Source organism: Myxine glutinosa, unplaced genomic scaffold (assembly GCF_964187855.1).
Source record: "Myxine glutinosa unplaced genomic scaffold, kmMyxGlut1.1 SCAFFOLD_2647, whole genome shotgun sequence".
Classification (NCBI taxonomy): Eukaryota; Metazoa; Chordata; class Myxini; order Myxiniformes; family Myxinidae; genus Myxine; species Myxine glutinosa.
In genome coordinates this window covers 46181-62960 of record NW_027618741.1, presented here as the reverse complement: position 1 = coordinate 62960, position 16780 = coordinate 46181, and the positions used below count along the sequence as shown (strand labels likewise).

General features: G+C 46.1%; 1 protein-coding gene across 1 annotated transcript in view; it reads left to right on the top strand.

Annotated features, from left to right (window-relative positions):
* Positions 1-923: 923 nt before the first annotated feature.
* LOC137438329 (C-Jun-amino-terminal kinase-interacting protein 1) overlaps positions 924-16780 on the top strand; it is a gene marked incomplete at its 5' end in the record, with an annotated part of 43716 nt that continues 27859 nt past the window's right edge. The window contains 1 exon segment of the mRNA XM_078769473.1: positions 924-1093. Within this exon segment, the coding sequence (XP_078625599.1) occupies positions 924-1093 (170 nt within the window).

The window sequence follows — 16780 nt, the reverse complement described above, 5'->3', positions numbered from 1 at the left end:
CCTCCCCCTCTTCTCCCCCTCCCCCCTCTTCTCCCCGCTCCCCTCCCCCTCTTCTCCCCGCTCCCCTCCCCCTCTTCTCCCCGCTCCCCTCCCCCCTCCCCCTTCCCTCCCCATCCCCCTCCCCTCTCCCCCTCTTCTCCCCTCCCCTCTGTTCCCCTCCCCTCCCCTCCCCCCTCTTCTCCCCCCCCCTCCCCCCCTCTTCTCCCCCCCTCCCCCCCTCTTCTCCCCCCCCCCCCCGTTCCCCTCCCCCTCCCCCCCGTTCCCCTCCCCTCCCCCCCGTTCCCCTCCCCTTCCCTCCCCCCTCCCCACCCCTCCCCCGCCCGGCAATGCCGGGTACTTCTGCTAGTACACAATAAAATAACCAGTGGAGATTTGACAAAGACACGAATGGGAAAATACTCAAACTTTTATGTCGTGGAGAGATCGAAGCAAGCCTCCTCGCTCGAGGGACCGGAAGCGGAAGATAATATGCGCATGCAGATAATAAACTGATAAGACAGACAGACTGATGGGCAGACATGAAACAATTGCTTAACCCAACTTTTCGCTTCACATGTGTGGGCTAATTAACGTATAGAGGGCATTGTTGCGGCACAGCCTTGCCCTCAGCCACTGATGCTACTTGCAGCCATATATTGCATATGAAAGAAGAAGAAGAATGACTTTTTAGAGGCTTATCACCGTCGTGAAATAGACAAAATACACGCTTGCCTTTACTAGTAACATCTGTACAGGCTAGTGAGGTATCTTTCTCACTCATAAGTGGGTAAGTTTTATCTCGAGCAATTAACAATATGGGGAACATTGTCGAATGCTGAAACTGCTGTACCACGTGCAGAGAGTGTTTGCTGAATGAAGAAGGAAATAAAGTCCAAGTGAAGGAAAGTTTGTGAATTACAATGTCTGCACGGTGCTTCATGCAGATTCCAACCACGACACATAGATGAACTTTCACTGGATGCAGACGATCCTGTGTATGTGGTTTCTCGAGGCTCAGATGGCTGGTACGAAGGCTTCAACATGCGGACGAGGCAAAGAGGAGTGTTTCCACATTTGTACGTGCGAAGGATTCGACATCGGACAAGGCAGTGCGGTGAGTGTCGAATGAATGTGCATATTCAGAGAAATGTCGTGGACGCTCCTTGTGTGTTGCTGGACTACGAAGGTGCCCTGTACATTGTGCTTGGTTAGCTGATTGTCTTTTTCTTCTTCTAAATAACCCTATTGTTCATTGATGGCATTCCACATGAAAAATAGTGTGATAACTATCCATGTGGATTGCCAGAAGTGACGTCTGCATCATATAGGTCTGACCTTGGGGGTGTAAATATGCAATGGTATCCTTTTGTAAGAGAAATTATTTGGGCCAATTAATATGGATATATGTAGTCGTTTCAGTTGCTCCATAACTCTTTGGCGGGGTGGGGCGAGGGGATGGGTTTTTTTTTTTAACAACAGCAAACAACATTTACAACATGGTTTTATAACAACAAACTCGTATTCCTTTTTAAAGATACCATTGGGTATTTGTCACCACAATCGTAGGGAACCAGAGTGAGCTATCGTGCAAAATAAGGGTTGGAAATGGGGATGGATGCTATACTTTGTTTGAATGATTTTTTGGGAGATGTATTCATTGCTCATAGATTCTATGTTGTGTGCTCGGTGAAAGCTCTTGCAAACTCAAATTTTTATAGCCCAAACCTTGAATTTTTGCATGCAACAATTTTGGCCAAGAAATTAGGTTTATGGGAAATGTGCATGATGGAAAGATGTGCATGATGTGCATGAGAATGTGCATGGAAGAAGTGCATGTGCATGTGATGGAAATGTGCATGTGCAAAGTGAGATGTGCATGGAAGAAGTTTCGGGAACTGAGTGGCGTGCTGACGAGGAGGGGAGTGTCGTTGAAGCTGAAGGGAAAGGTGTATGCTGCATGTGTGAGAAGTGTTATGATTTATGGGAGCGAGACATGGGTAATGAACGTAGAGCAGCAACGAAGGCTGGAAAGGGTGGAAATGCGAATGGTTCGGTCGATGTGTGGAGTATCGTTGAGAGAGAGGAAGTCAAATGATGAATTGCGAAAGATGATGGGAATAGAGCCTGTGATGGATGCCGTGAAGAGGAACAGGTTGCGATGGTTTGGTCATGTGTTGAGGAAGGATGAAAGTGACTGGTTGAGAAGAGTGATGGGAATGAATGTAGAAGGAAGTAGAGGACAGGGAAGACCGAGAAAGACTTGGCTAAAGATGGTGGAAGAAGAAATGCGGGCAAGGGGGTTAACAACGGGAGATGCAGAAAATAGGGCAAAATGGAGAAGATTGTCATGGGGCCCGCAAGGCTAACCCTCGCTCTAGCAGGGAAAATGGCCTTAAAATGCATGTTGTTGTTGTTGTTGTATGGGAAATACATTTGAGATTTACCTCGGATCACCTTTCACGAAAGCATATGTATTAGGTATCAGTAGAAAGGCCTTAGCCCAAGCTACAATTCGGTAGTAAAATTATTTTGCATCCATTGTTGATGTCAACAGAGGTCAAAGGGTCACCAATTTGGATGGGAAGTACGTAAGTGAAAATCAATCTATCTCATCAATAAATTGCCTCATTTTAGACAAACCAATAAGCTTTTTTGTTCTTTGTATACTAAGTCGAGGCTCGTGTAAGAGCTAACACATGGAACATATAATAAAGGGAGTGCGAGACAAGAGGGGGAGAGAGAGGGAAGCACATCAACAGTAGAGAACAGGGACATCGGGAGATCTGTGAAAGGGAGAGGGCTGGGTACACGGTATAAAACAAATGGACACTATTAAGACTTACAGGAAAGAAAAACGAAATTTGAAAAAAGGTGGATTTGGGGTGTATTAATGGGACTAGAAAACATCAAGGTTTTGGATGGGGGAAGATAAATAGATGGTGGTAAACAGCTGTTTTGAAGACCGTGAGGGAGGAGTGGGATTGGAGAGTGTGGGAGTTTGTTCTAGAGGTGGGAAAAAAGAGGAATGAAAGAGTGAAGGTGAGCAGAGAGTCTTGATTTTGGCAATTTCACCAGAAGAGGGTTGCTGGCAGATCTTGTGCGTCTTGCAGGAATATTTGGTGGACAGAGCACAGACAGAGCTGGGGGAGCTAGGCCGGAGAGGAGTCGGTATAAGACAAAAAGACCACCAACCTGTTTGTGGTGAGAGAGTGAAAGGCCCTCAGAATCAGCTTCATCGTGGGAGATTCCAATGATTCTGAAAGCTTTGGTTTCAACAGCGTGAAGCCGAGCTAAGTGTGAGGCAGGAGTACCAGCCCAGAGGGGATAGCTGTACTCCATCAAGCTGCAGATGAAAGCTTTGTATGTGGTTGAGGAGCTCAGGTGTGCCAAGGAAGGACTTCGCACGACAGAGGATGCCCAGTCGGTGACTGACTTTGGAGGCCAGCTTGGAAATGTGGTTTTCCCAGAAAAGATCATTGCAGATAGTAGGGACTGAAAAGCTTGAGTGACAGAACTTCTTTGAGAGGATTGTTGAGAAAGAAGATGGGAGGGTTTTCCAGATGGTCTTTTCTAAGAGGCATAGTGAGAGTGAGATTTGTCATGATTGAAAGACATGTTCCACTTGTTTGACCAGTCTGTGATTTTATCCAGGTCTGCAGAGAGTGAGGAGACTGCTGCCTGCCGATCTGAGGGATGAGGTATGGAGCGGTAGAGAGTGTAGTCATCAGCAATGGGATAGAGAGGATTTTCAAGAGAGTCAGAGAGATCATTGATGAAGACCAGAAAAAGCACAGGGCCCAGAACACTGCCTTGGGGAACTCCAGCCTGAACAGGAAGGGGAGATGAGAGAAATCCATCCAGGGCCACACGTTGATGGCGACCGGTGAGGAGGTCTGCAAGCCATGCGTGGAGGTTTCCATGGATACCATAAGAAGAGGCGAGTTTGGTGAGCAGGGCGGGGTGCCAGACCATATTGAAGGCACGTGATATGTGAAGGAAGACAGCTCTGATTTCCTGTTTGGCATTGAGGACCTCTATCCATTGTTGAGACAGCATAAGCATTATGTCCAAAGTAGAATGACCTGGTGTGAATCCAAATTGATGATCTGAGATCAAGCCATTGGAGAAGAGGAAGGATTTGACATCCGAAGCAATTATGGATTCCATGACTTTGCTGATGATTGGGAGCAGGCTGATTGGTCTGTAGTTGCAAGGATGTGTTTTTGCACATTTTTTTGTGTAAAGCGGTAATGTTGGCTGATTTCCAGGCTGATGCAGATGAACTTGGGCAAAAGAGAGGGTGAAGAGAACAGAGAGAGGGTGTGAAAGAGTGGCAGACCAGGCGTTTAGGACCCGTGAGCTGATGCTGTCTGGTCCAGTTGCAGAATCAGAGTTGAGGTTTGACAGAAACGTCTCCACCTTGTCAGGAGAGAAGGACACAGAGTCCAGGAGCAGCTGAGTACGACTGGGTAAGGTGGGTACATCGGGAGATGGGTTTGGGACACAATATTTTGAGGCAAACACAGAGTTGAGGCATTTGGCTTTGTCACGTGCGGTGTTAACTGTGTAGCCATTTGAGGTCAGGGAGGTAAGGGAGGGGATGGAGGGTGAACAAACACCAGAAACAGATTCGACCAGACACCACCAGGATTTGGAGGAGGGAGACAGGTTTGAGAGTTCAGTCTTGAGAATAGAGAGATATTGTTTCCTGGCTCTCCTGAGGGTAGACTTTAGGTTTTCAGGGTCTTTTGGGTGTTCAGGGTATTTTGGGTCTTTGGGTCTTCAGGGTATTTTGGATCTTCAGAGTCCTTCGGATTCTTCTCAGTACTTGGGGTCTTTTGATCTCTCCAACTTTAGGGCCTTCTGGGTCATTTAGGTCTTCAGGGTTGTTTGGGTCTTTTGGCTCCTTGGGCTCTTTTGGGTCTTCGGCTCTTTTGGGTCTTTGGGATCCATTCACTTTCAGGGTCTTTTCAGTCTTTTGGGTATTTTGGGTCTTTTGGGTCTTCGGGGTTTTTGGAGTCTTTGGCGGGTGTTTTGGGTCTTCATGGTCTTCATGGTCTTTTGGGTCTTTGGGGTATTTTGGATATTTGGGGTCCATTGGGTCTTCAGGGTCTTTTCGGTCATTTGGGTCTTTGGGGTATTTTGTGGTAGTTTTGATCTTCAGAGTCCTTGGGTGTCTTCTGAGTCTGTGTGGTCTTTTGGGTCCTCTTTGTCATTTGGGTCCGCAGGGTTGTTTCAATCTTTTGGATCCTTGGGATCTTTTGAATCCTTGGGGTCTTTGGGGTCTTTGGGGTCCATTGGTTCTTCAGGGTCTTTTCAGTCATTTGGGTCTTTGGGATATTTTGGGTCTTCAGGGTATTTTGGGTCTTTAACAGTCTACAGGATATTTTGGGTGTTTGGGGTCCATTGGGTCCTCTGGGTCCTTGGGGTATTTTGGGTCCTCAGTCTTTTAGGTCTTTTAACTGGTGGATACACAGTCGTGTTTGAACATTGCTCATTAAACCCCCCCACTCAAATCCCTCCTAAAGCACTACTCAAAGCCTTTAAAACCTACCCTTATGAAGGGACACACACACACACACACACACACACACACACACACACACACACACACACACACACACACACACACACACACACACACACACCACACACACACACATTGTGTTTTATATGGTAGATGTCGATCTCCAACGAATCAACTTTGGTTGATGTATATAGATTTAATGAGCATCCTGAAGAGGAACATCCACACGGAGAGGTCTGGCATCTGTGACCTTTATTTCGCATCAATTGAAGAGATGCTGCAATATATAGAGACTGCTGGACATACAAAATATGTGTCATGTCTTCCACATTACTTGGATGCTATGAAAAACCTACCACCTGCAATTGAAGCCGAGTTTAGGAAGGGTAACTTTGTTAAGCAGAAGGATGGAAAGCACAACGTGCTATGGACAGATATGGCACTGGAGCAGACATACAATATGGATGTGAAAACGAAGCTCTTCACAGGCATATCACAACAGCCAGCTCAATTCACAAGTACCTGAAGGCACTCCCGGACACGACATCATTATCAGAACAGGTTAAAAGGATGCCAAATATGAAAAGAGATTGCTTTTCTGGAGGAGGAGAGAGGTTGAGAAGAGAAAATGAAACATCTAGCCACAGAGGAGATGATCAACCCCTTCAGATATAATAGTACAGACCTCACAAACATTTCAACAGGCCAATTGGCTTCATTCAACAACTGAATGGAGGCAAAAAGAGAGGGGACTGAATGCTCTTACGATAGCACAAGATGAAAACAGCCACAAAGTGGAACCTATACGCCTGAAAACATTCGTTGTAAAGGGGAAAAAACAAACACCCATACAGAAGACTAAACGACTACAAATCCAAGAAAGTGCTGTGATAAGAAGTCTGTGCTTTTCACAAAACCTGAATAACTCAGGGAAAACGGAAGCTTTTTCCCATGAACGGGCAAAGTGCCCTAAACCACTGTTTAACCCAGATGAAGGACACCCGTCTGGATACGGGATGAGAAAAGTCAACAAGGCAGATTATGTTATGGCTTTGACGAGTACAATGGGCTATCACCGGGAGGAGCTGGATCAACTTCCTTCTTCATAAGAAAAGAAAGCCATGGTAGTTGATATGATGGCATTTATTCAACATTTTCAAGAGAAGATAAATGCAACAGAGTGGTCATTGTAGCCAATGATACAGGTATCGTAATCATGGCCATTTACCATGTATCACACATGCTTCAATTAAATGAACTTTGGACTGTATCGCAATTTTTTTTTCTTCTTGGAATTAAAATAAACTCCGTTGCCACCTCTTCATGACAAGGAAAGCGGATATTCGTTCTCTGCCAGCACAAGAGGATGCATTCCATCTTCACCTACTGCGATCCGTACACCAGCTAGCCATTTGCAAGCGAGCATCCCAGTCTCAACCAGCCGTACCAGATCCAATCAAATTCGGAAGGAAAGTAGAAAATGGCCACCTAATTGCAAACAGAATGACAAAGCCCCCAAAACCCAAATTAATCAACACTTCCTGAAAATGGCAAATGCCTGCAGATGCAAAAGGCGTTCCCCTTGCTGAGTGGCAACTGTTAAATGTTGTCGTGATCCGGATAAGGTTCCGGGTGATCCTGATTATAATTGGGATTGAATACATTATGAATCTGGATAAAGTTAGAATCTATGCTGTTTCTCCATAAATGAATATGAATATGAATGATCGTTTTAAGGCCATTTTCCCCGCTAGAGCGGGGGTTAGCCTTGCGGGCCCCATGACAATCATGGTTCCCTGTTTGAGGCAATATTTTTATGGCCGGATGCCCTTCCTGACGCCAACCCTTGGTCGCCTCTTACGATGCGCAGGGATACGGTGTACCTATTCTAAACCGGGGTACACACCGGGATCATTCATCCCAGCAAGCTGGTACTCAATTTGCCGACCTCGGAAGGATGACAGGCTGAGTCAACCCCCCTGGTGTTAATTTAGCGATCGACCGGGATTCGAACCCAGGATCCTAAGATCCCAAGCCGGCACCCTAACCGCGAAGCCAACACCATTCCATAAAATGAAAAGAAATGGAGGCTATCTTTGGTTCTGGTTATTTCACAATTTCGATCATTTATCCAAATTTTCCCTTTCAGCTGAAAGGGGTTTACATAACAACTATGTACCTTTTGTAAACTTTCTTGATGTTAAAACTTTGTCTATAAGCCTTCTTATATAAATAGTATCTCTGATATTCTAACTGTATTGGTTTGTTTGAAATGGGGCAATCTATTGACGAGATACATTGATTTTCATTGCCCTTCCAAATCGGTGGCCTTTTAACATCTTGTGACATCATCAATGATGTAATCTTATTACAATGGAGCAAACATATATGGTTATGTATGTATGTATGTATATTTGTAACCAAAACGTCTTCTTCAAATACATATATATATATAACCAAAAAACATGGTCCGTGAAGCCGTGAGGTGGTGAGGCTGTGTGACTACATATCTATTACGTACTGTTTCAACATCGGAACCAAGACTCCTAAAGACCCAAAAGACCCTTAAAGACACAGAGGACCCAAAATAATCCGAAGACCCGACATACCCCGAAGACCCAACATACCCCGAAGACCCAACATACCCCGAAGACACAAAAGACCCCGAAGACACAAAAGACCCCGAAGACACTCAAAGACCCAGAAAACCCTTAAAGCCCCCAAAATAGACCCCAAAGATCAAAAGGAACCTAAAGATGCAAAAGACCCCAAATACCCAAAAGACCCCAAAAACCCAAAGGATCCAGAGGACCCAAAAGACCCTAAGGACCCCAAATACCTAAAAGACACAAAGACCATTAAAGACCACGAATACCCTTAAGACCCCCAAAGACCCATAATAAGCTTTAGACGTGTTAGACCAGCTTGGACCCTTGACCACTTACTTGGACCTTTTTTGATTACAAATAAATAATATCACCAATATTACAAATAAATTTGTACAAAAGAAATGTTTGTATTATGATTGGTGTAAATCATGACAACACAGCAACTCAAGTTCAGTTAGACCATTAGCCTCAGTTAAAACAAACCCGTGCCTCTGTAGTGACGTGTGGTGAGGCGAGCATATCGAGCCGATCCACGCTAGTCAAAATAATTTTGCTACCAAATTGTACCTTAGGCCAAGACCTTTTTATTGATGCATACCATGCACGTTTTCTTGAAAGCTGACTATGTAAATCACAAATGTATTCCCCCTACCCCTAAGTTTTTGGCCAAAATTATTGCATGCAAAATTTCAAAGTTTGGGCCATAATTTAATCTCCAATCTATGAGGAATGGACATATCTACCCAAAAATAGTCAAACAATATGTGACCCCTAATACAAGTGAAATTTTTTTTCAGACGTGACAGCCAGCTTGATGTCACCTAAAAGGATGGTGTGATCAAATATTGCAGCTTCCTGCCTGCGAAGCACCAGGTTGACAGTTGTCGGGAATTGAATCTAAATTGGACAGCTTGAGGGAAATACATTACATCTGAGTTATCACACAAGCTTATGACCCTAGAGTTGTGTCGCTGCTGATAATTAAAAGTTCTTAGTTCTTCATATATTAATACAGGTTTAGCAAGTAAGTTGATTGAGTTAATGGAATAGATTTATATAAATACGAGTAAAATCACCTCGAATAAAAAGACATAAAATGGCATTTTTCCCGCCATGGTTTCAGTAATTTTTCTGTACAGAGTTAAAGGCTGTCATCTGGCCATCTTTGGTTGGATGACAAAACAAAATCTTCTGCCTATGTATTGTCTTTGTGCCAAGTTTGAAGAAAATTGGTCCATCCATGTCCGAGAAATGGATGGGGACACGTTTAAGTAATAAAATGGCCACCAGTCGGCCATATTGGATCCCGAAAAAGAAATGACATGCATATGGAAGCCATCATTCGTTATCTTGTGCCAAGATTGAACAAGATCTGTAAATGCATTTCTGAGAAATGGTTGAGGAGGTGTTCAATATTGGGTTTTTTACAACAAAAATGGCCGCCAGTCTTCCCGTCGGCCATCTTTGATCAGATCGCAAAATACAGTGAGGCGCACGTGTATGCCATGATGTACTCTGCTTGCACCAAGTATGATCAAAATTAGACCATGCATGTTCAATAAATGATTGGGGACATGTTTAAGTAACAATATGGCCACCAGTCGGCCATCTTGGATCTGTTCTCGAAAAGAAATGGCGTGCATATGTAAGCCATCATTCATTGTCTGTGTGCAAAGTTTGAACAACATCGGCAAATGCATGTCCGAGAAATGGTTGAGGATGTGTTCAATATCGGGTTTTTTACAACAAAATGGCCGCCAGTTTTCCAGTCGGCCATCTTTGATCAGATCGCAAAATAAAGCGAGGTGCTGCGCGCACGCGTATGTCATCATGTACTCTGCTTGTGCCAAGTTTGATCAAAATTAGACCATGCATGTTCAATAAATGATTGGGGACATGTTTAAGTAACAATATGGCCACCAGTCGGCCATCTTGGATCTGTTCTCGAAAAGAAATGGCGTGCATATGTAAGCCATCATTCATTGTCTGTGTGCAAAGTTTGAACAACATCGTCAAATGCATGTCTGAGAAATGGTTGAGGACATGGTCAACATCAGGTTTCTTACATGTAAAATGGCCACCAGTCAGCCACCTTTGATCACATCGTAAAACAAAATGATGTACATATGTATACCGTCATGTATTGTCTTTGTGCCAAGTATGAACAAAATCGGTCCATACCTCTCCGATCGATATATGGTTGCAGACGGACGTACGGACGGATGAGACCAAATCCATAAGCTCCCATTTCGCACTAAGTCAGTCCAACGGGGGCTAATAAAGGTACATAGTCATGTCATGTCTGCCTAAGTCATGTCAGTGTTGACTCCCGCTGCCCCTCCCCTTTCTGGCCTCATGGATAGGTAATAACTTTATGGCCCTGTTTAGAACCATTTCATTATAAGAGAGATTTTGGTTCTGAACTGAATACCTTAATTTCTCTCGTCATAAATGAACTGCATATCTGAGCATCACATATGAGAGTGGGGAAGGGAGTGGGGTGGATGGTTGGGGGAGTGGGGTGGGGGAGGTGGGTAATGAGAAGGTGGATGTTGTGGGTTCAAACATTAATTGTATTTACATTTTACACCGGATTGAATCGCCCATCTAGGCAATCCTGCATCATTCCACCAGGAGGCATTGAACAATAAATAATAAACTGAGCATGGCTGTTATCAATTGGTTATATTTTCCACTTTGTACTGAGTGTAGTCACCACCAAAAAGACTTTTGTAAGAAAATATTTTGTGGCAAGAAGAATTTTCTTGCGGTTTTCTCATTCCAAGGAAACTTTTATTCATTTAAGAAAATATTTTCTCACCAACAAAATTATTACCTCTGGCACCTATGGTGGACGGAGGTTATGTTTTCTCCCCTGTTCGTTTCTCTGTCTGTCTGTGAACAGGATATCACAAAACGTTGTGCACGGACTTGGACTAAATTTGGCGGAGAGGTTGGGAATGTGACGAGGACAAAATGATTATAATTTACAGAAGATTCGGATCCGGCTACCAGAATTTTTAAAGTGATTCTTCAACATTGAGTGATAGAGCTATAAACGATATTGTCGCGCGACCGCCTTTGATTAATATCAGGCGGTCACGGATGCCGATCGCGAAGGCCTTAGCCCCCGAGGTGAAAACTCAATGGCGGATTCCAAAAACCAACAGCTACACCAAAGCACGCGGGATGGAGGGGGGCGTGAGACCCCTGCAGCCTTACCTGTTAAAATCAACCACACGGAAACTGCGTTCAGGTGTATGTACAGACATGGCCGGCGATACCATTAGGCCAACTAGGCAGCCGCCTCGGGCACAGACACCAGAGGGGCGCATTACTGAACTTGTAGCAATAGCTCGAAGACTTCCAAAGTCTATGCTGCCACAATAAGTACTTCAATTCATACTACAACAAAAACTCCTGGATAATGTGCCTAATGTTTCCGTTGCTTTAAGGATCCTTCTCACACTTCCAGTATCAGTGGCAAGTGGTGAACGTAGTTTCTCAAAGCTCAAGGTTATAAAAACTTACATACGCTCTACAATGTTGGAAAAGAGACGAGTTGGCTTGGCAACTATATCAATTGAACATGCCCAGGCATCAGCACTTGATCTGGTTGAATTTGTGACAAAATTTGCAAAGGAAAAGGCACGCAAAGTGAGATGTTGATGTGTCTGAAATTGAAACTTTTATGAGACATTTTTAACTCTGTTTGTCTGTTTTTTTGTTTGTTTCTCTGTCTGACTGTAAGCGAAATATTGTGGTGACATGACGGGTTGGTTACGCCAAGTATCCTTAAATGGTATATATACTTAAAGGTGTGTGAAGTAAAAGGTTTGAATGTTTGAATTGCATGGCTGAGGTATGCATTATGGCTGAGGTATGCTCAGCCAATGGCTGAGGTATGCATTATACCGAGTGCCCTTTAGTTCAAAATGATTTGTGTGCCAAAATATTTTATTTTGTATTTGCGAAAGATAATCAAAGACTGATTATTTAAAATTTTGATTTTGCATATCTAAAACTTATTTCTCAAACCAAAAACTGTTTTGTTTATCTGTAATTTCCATTCACACACTCATAAAGGGACCACTTTCTTTATTTTGCATTGCAAACCACATGTAGTGTCATATTTTTTTTAAGTGAAAGCCCATTTGCCCCAAAGCGTGGGGGTAACAGGGGCACTGCCATATTATTGGATATTGCGCCTTTAATATTGGTGCTGTTGGCATCTTACGGTACTTATTCTTGCAATTTAAAATAAATTTAGCAGTTTCAAGTTTTCTGCTTTTTTTTTTTCTTTTTTTTCTACAAAACATCTTTTTAATAATCGAAGTTGGCAAAAAAAAATTTGGGGGGGAGGGGGGAGGGCATGCAAGTAGCTGGCCTTGCCTAGGGCGCAAAATAGTCTGGCCCTGTGGACAGAAAATAATATAAGGGTTTATTAAAGGAAAAAGCAAGGACAGGAAAATATGCGCCGATAATAAAATAAGGTAACTAAATTGGGATCCCACACACCGACTTCAGAAACAAGACGAGGAATGGAATTAATAAAATAACACGTTCGTCGTGTAATTTGGAAAGGTAATGTAGTGTGCAGTCTTATCTGTCTGTAGTCTTGCGTGTAACACGGCCCCACTCGCGCGCCACCCGGCCCCGCTCCACTCTCCGATCGTTTGCACACGAGGTAGGCCCCGTTCCAAGCTCCGATCCTCTCGCCGCCCATGAGGTCCGTGCACCAGGCACCATGCGTCCAAGGCAGGCCAGCGAGCTCCACTGCACGCCAAGTGCCGCTTCGAGCTAAGTTCAAGCCAACGAAGCAACGCTCACAATTCTCTCCCTGTCCGAACTCCACTGCTGGCCAACTCCTCTGCTTGCCAACTCACTCACTCACTACTGCGTCTCAAGACTCACTGCCAGAAGCAACTCTCTCAAGACTCACTCGGCGCAAGACCCATTGCCAGAAGCAACTGCTCTGAACCGACTGCCGCGCAACTCTCTCTCCACGAAAGTCCTGCCGCCCCTCGTATCACTCCGCGGCGCTGATGTCAGCCTTGGCGCGCCACCCAATCAGTGGCCTCCACCGAATCGCAGGCCTGTGGTGTCGTCATAGCACGTGGCACTCGAGGTGGAGAGGCCTGTCGGAGGTGTAAATGGCGGCGGCCATGCAGCGGTGTCCTGGCCTGGTTTCCTTCCTAAGTCATGTCAGGGGAGGGCGTTATTTAGTGTTGTACTAAAGGTCCTACCTATGTGTCTAAGTGGTGTGCAGTGCCAAAAGAGACAAAGGTTTGGCTGACCAGGGGAGACATACAAGGGCGCTACTCTTTAATCTCTAACTCTACTTAACACACGAACCTCCTGGTAGGTTCACAAGTATACTCCTTACCGATAAAACGCCTACACATGGAACTTATTACAAGTCAGATTCCTTACCGTGACAGACAAATACCTACCTACACAGATCTATCTGGCTCTACATATCACTACCCCTACCGACATAACACAGCCCCACCCCCCCCCCCAACCCCCCCTGGAACCGTAGCTCCTGCAAGGTTCACTGCAGGCGCTAACATCCCAGTCTTAACACTTACTGTCACGCACTTAATTAATCTATGAAATAAATCAGGAGGGCTGTGGGAAGTGAGTCGGACTTCCTACCTATACTGCTTAACATGCTAAACCCCTCAACAATCATGCAAGCAAATATGTACATTTCCTTCTTTGTTCCTGCGGAGGGAGGAAACAAACAACACACCAAAACTAACTTAACCACAAACCTTAACCTTACTCAGAAATTCAAAACTCTGTGAACATTTGTACAACCCCGGTCTACAGACCGCGTCCCCCGGTGGATGCCACAAGACACAACCTTACCTGCGGGGCCATCCCCAATGCGCCCCTAAATTTCCACGGGCCCTGTCCAGATGTTACAGGTGAGTGACATGGCTCGGTGGATTTCGCCCCCATTCATTCAACACAAACCCCTTAACCACTTATTCTCATTCCACCACTCATTACTGCATTTCAAAAATCAACAAAGCACTTACTTCACCCCCGCGCAGGACCATGGCATTGATGTCATATACATGTGTGCATTCCTCAACTAGGCAGCAGGGAGGTACCGCACAAAAAGATGGTGGGGGTGCCTCAGGTTGTGGTGCCCGCAGTCCCAAAAACAAGTCAACCGACTTACAAGTTCATTGCCCCCCCCCCCCTTTACCTCTTGGCCCCGTGACAGCCGAACAGCCCCTTTCCGCCGTTCCCTCGCCGGTGAGGGTCTCCACACACCAGGCTCCACCGTGGCCTCCTGCTTCCGCGCAGCTACACGGGTCACCGGGGATCTCCGTTACCCCTCGGCGCCCAACCAGACCCTCCACCGACGAGCTCCAATTTCCAGATACCACCGGCTGCCAGGGGTAATTGCCGCAGAGGGGGGCCGCAGGCATCGCCCCTCAGAGCTTGATCCATACCTTCGGACACACACACCTTCCCCACCCACAAAATCCCAAAACACATTTCCTTCCCCGCTGCCATTCAATTCTCACACATTTCAGCACAATTCCATAGATGGTACAAAAGATGTTTCAAAAGTTTTTGCCATGGCCTGCCTCATGTGAAATCCCCTATTCATATTTGCCATTACACATTTCCAAAAGCACAATAATCACCACTCATTGTCTCCAATAATCATCACTCATCCTCAGTTTCCACTCTCACGACCACATCAAAACACATAACCACAACACTAACACAAACGCCACCCGCAACATTCCAATCCCCCTCACCGACCATGTCATCACTCTCACCCGCCTCCCAACTCCAAAGTACATGTCCCCAATTTAACAAGCAAGTCCTGAAGCCTGGGACAGTAACCATCAGGGCCTTACCGCTACCTTGATATACCGGCAACTATGGTTGGTCAGGTCCAAAGTGCAATCCATCCTTCACAATCCCAAAATTTACCATTGGGCCAATCAAATTATTCCAAATTTCTCTTTTGTCCCCACTACACTGGCAGGTATGTGGATCCGCATCCAACGGTGATAATCACTACACAACTACCAGTGGCCACGACAGCTCTGCACCTCTACTGTGCAAGGGTCATCGGGACAAGGTGAGCAGTCAAAACGCCAACATGGCCCATGAGTGTCCATAAGGGTGCGACCCACCATCAATCCTTCGGCCCCCCTGCGAGGAACACAGCTGCACCAGCCCCAGCTGGCCAATGTGGTGAGCACTTGCTGCCAAAAACACACTACCGCACGCACAACCTCGGTCCTGGGGGCACGGTCGCAGTGCGTGGCATCCCTACAGCCACGTCCCCTGCACCTCCACATCATCCCCCAGTCCGACCACAGAACTGCAGTCCCCCCAGTGCTCACCCACACTTGACCACACCAAGGTCCAGTCAAAAGCCATGCTCCACCAGGAGACCCACCCAGAAGACATGGTCCACACACCTTGGACACGCACAGCACCACGTTGACCCTCAACTACACAACTCCATCCCCATGACTCCGCGTCCCAAATATCAGCACAGTCGCCCCCACAACCAGTTGAAAGCTGTGTCATGCTACCCTGTCAATTTTATCACAGCCTCCAACACTTTGGTCAAACACACCTGGATCAATAATGGCGTCACTGTACAGTGTCCACCATTTCTCTTCACAAAATTCACCCTTAAATTTGCATCTAACCCACTGATTACCCATGCCAAACATTTTTCACATTTCACTAACTCACCAAAGAAAGATGCTTTGCCATACACATGCTAGCCGAGCATGGCCCATATGCTCGGCTTGTTACACATTCCAAATTCACCAACCCCATGGCTCTCTTCCCAAACCGAGAGTCCATAAATCATAACGGAACATCTGTGGAAGGTCACTCTCACACCATCACGTTCCACAGATGCCCCAATGGTTGTCCGGCAGGCTGTCTCATTCCTGTCCATTCGGTTTGACCCGCGTCCATAGACCAACACAGCATGTCAGGTCTCCACATGCTGGCTGTCCCAAACTCTCAGGGAGAGGGTGTCAGGCCGCATGCCCGGGTGGTCACTACATCAGGCCCAAGTTGGCCGTCCGCAGTGCCACCACCAAAGCGCGACCCACAGCACCTCCCCCTAGTGGTCCTCAATAAATGCCATCCCAGGCTTGAGAAACCACCTCGGACCCCCTGGAAGTCTTAACCCCCACCAGGGTCCGGTGACCCTGCCGGCCCGAGCCACCAGCCCGGATGGCGCCCCGACGGACAAGGGACGCCACACTCCACCAGACCCCCCGTGGGGCCCAAGTCGTACAATGCCACCCATGGCTGGACCCCACGTCCAAATCTCGCTAGCACAGCCCCCCAGCTGGCTGGCATCCCCATATTTTGAAAGGGGCAAATTTTGCCCGAGGCCATTACCAATGACCTCCCCATGTCCAAATCCCGCAGCCTGGGGACCAACTCCAACCAAGGCTGCTCCACATCAAATTCCCATTTTAATTTTATTTTAGATTTTCTTTTACCAATTTTTGCCCCAGGTGTCCAATCACCGCAGCTGCAAGTAACAACCTCCATCACAGGTTGTTCTGCCCCTCCCTGCAGCTGGTCCAAATTCCCTACGGGGACCAAAACTCCAGAGACTCTATCTCCCGACTCCCCAAGGTCCAAATCCAAC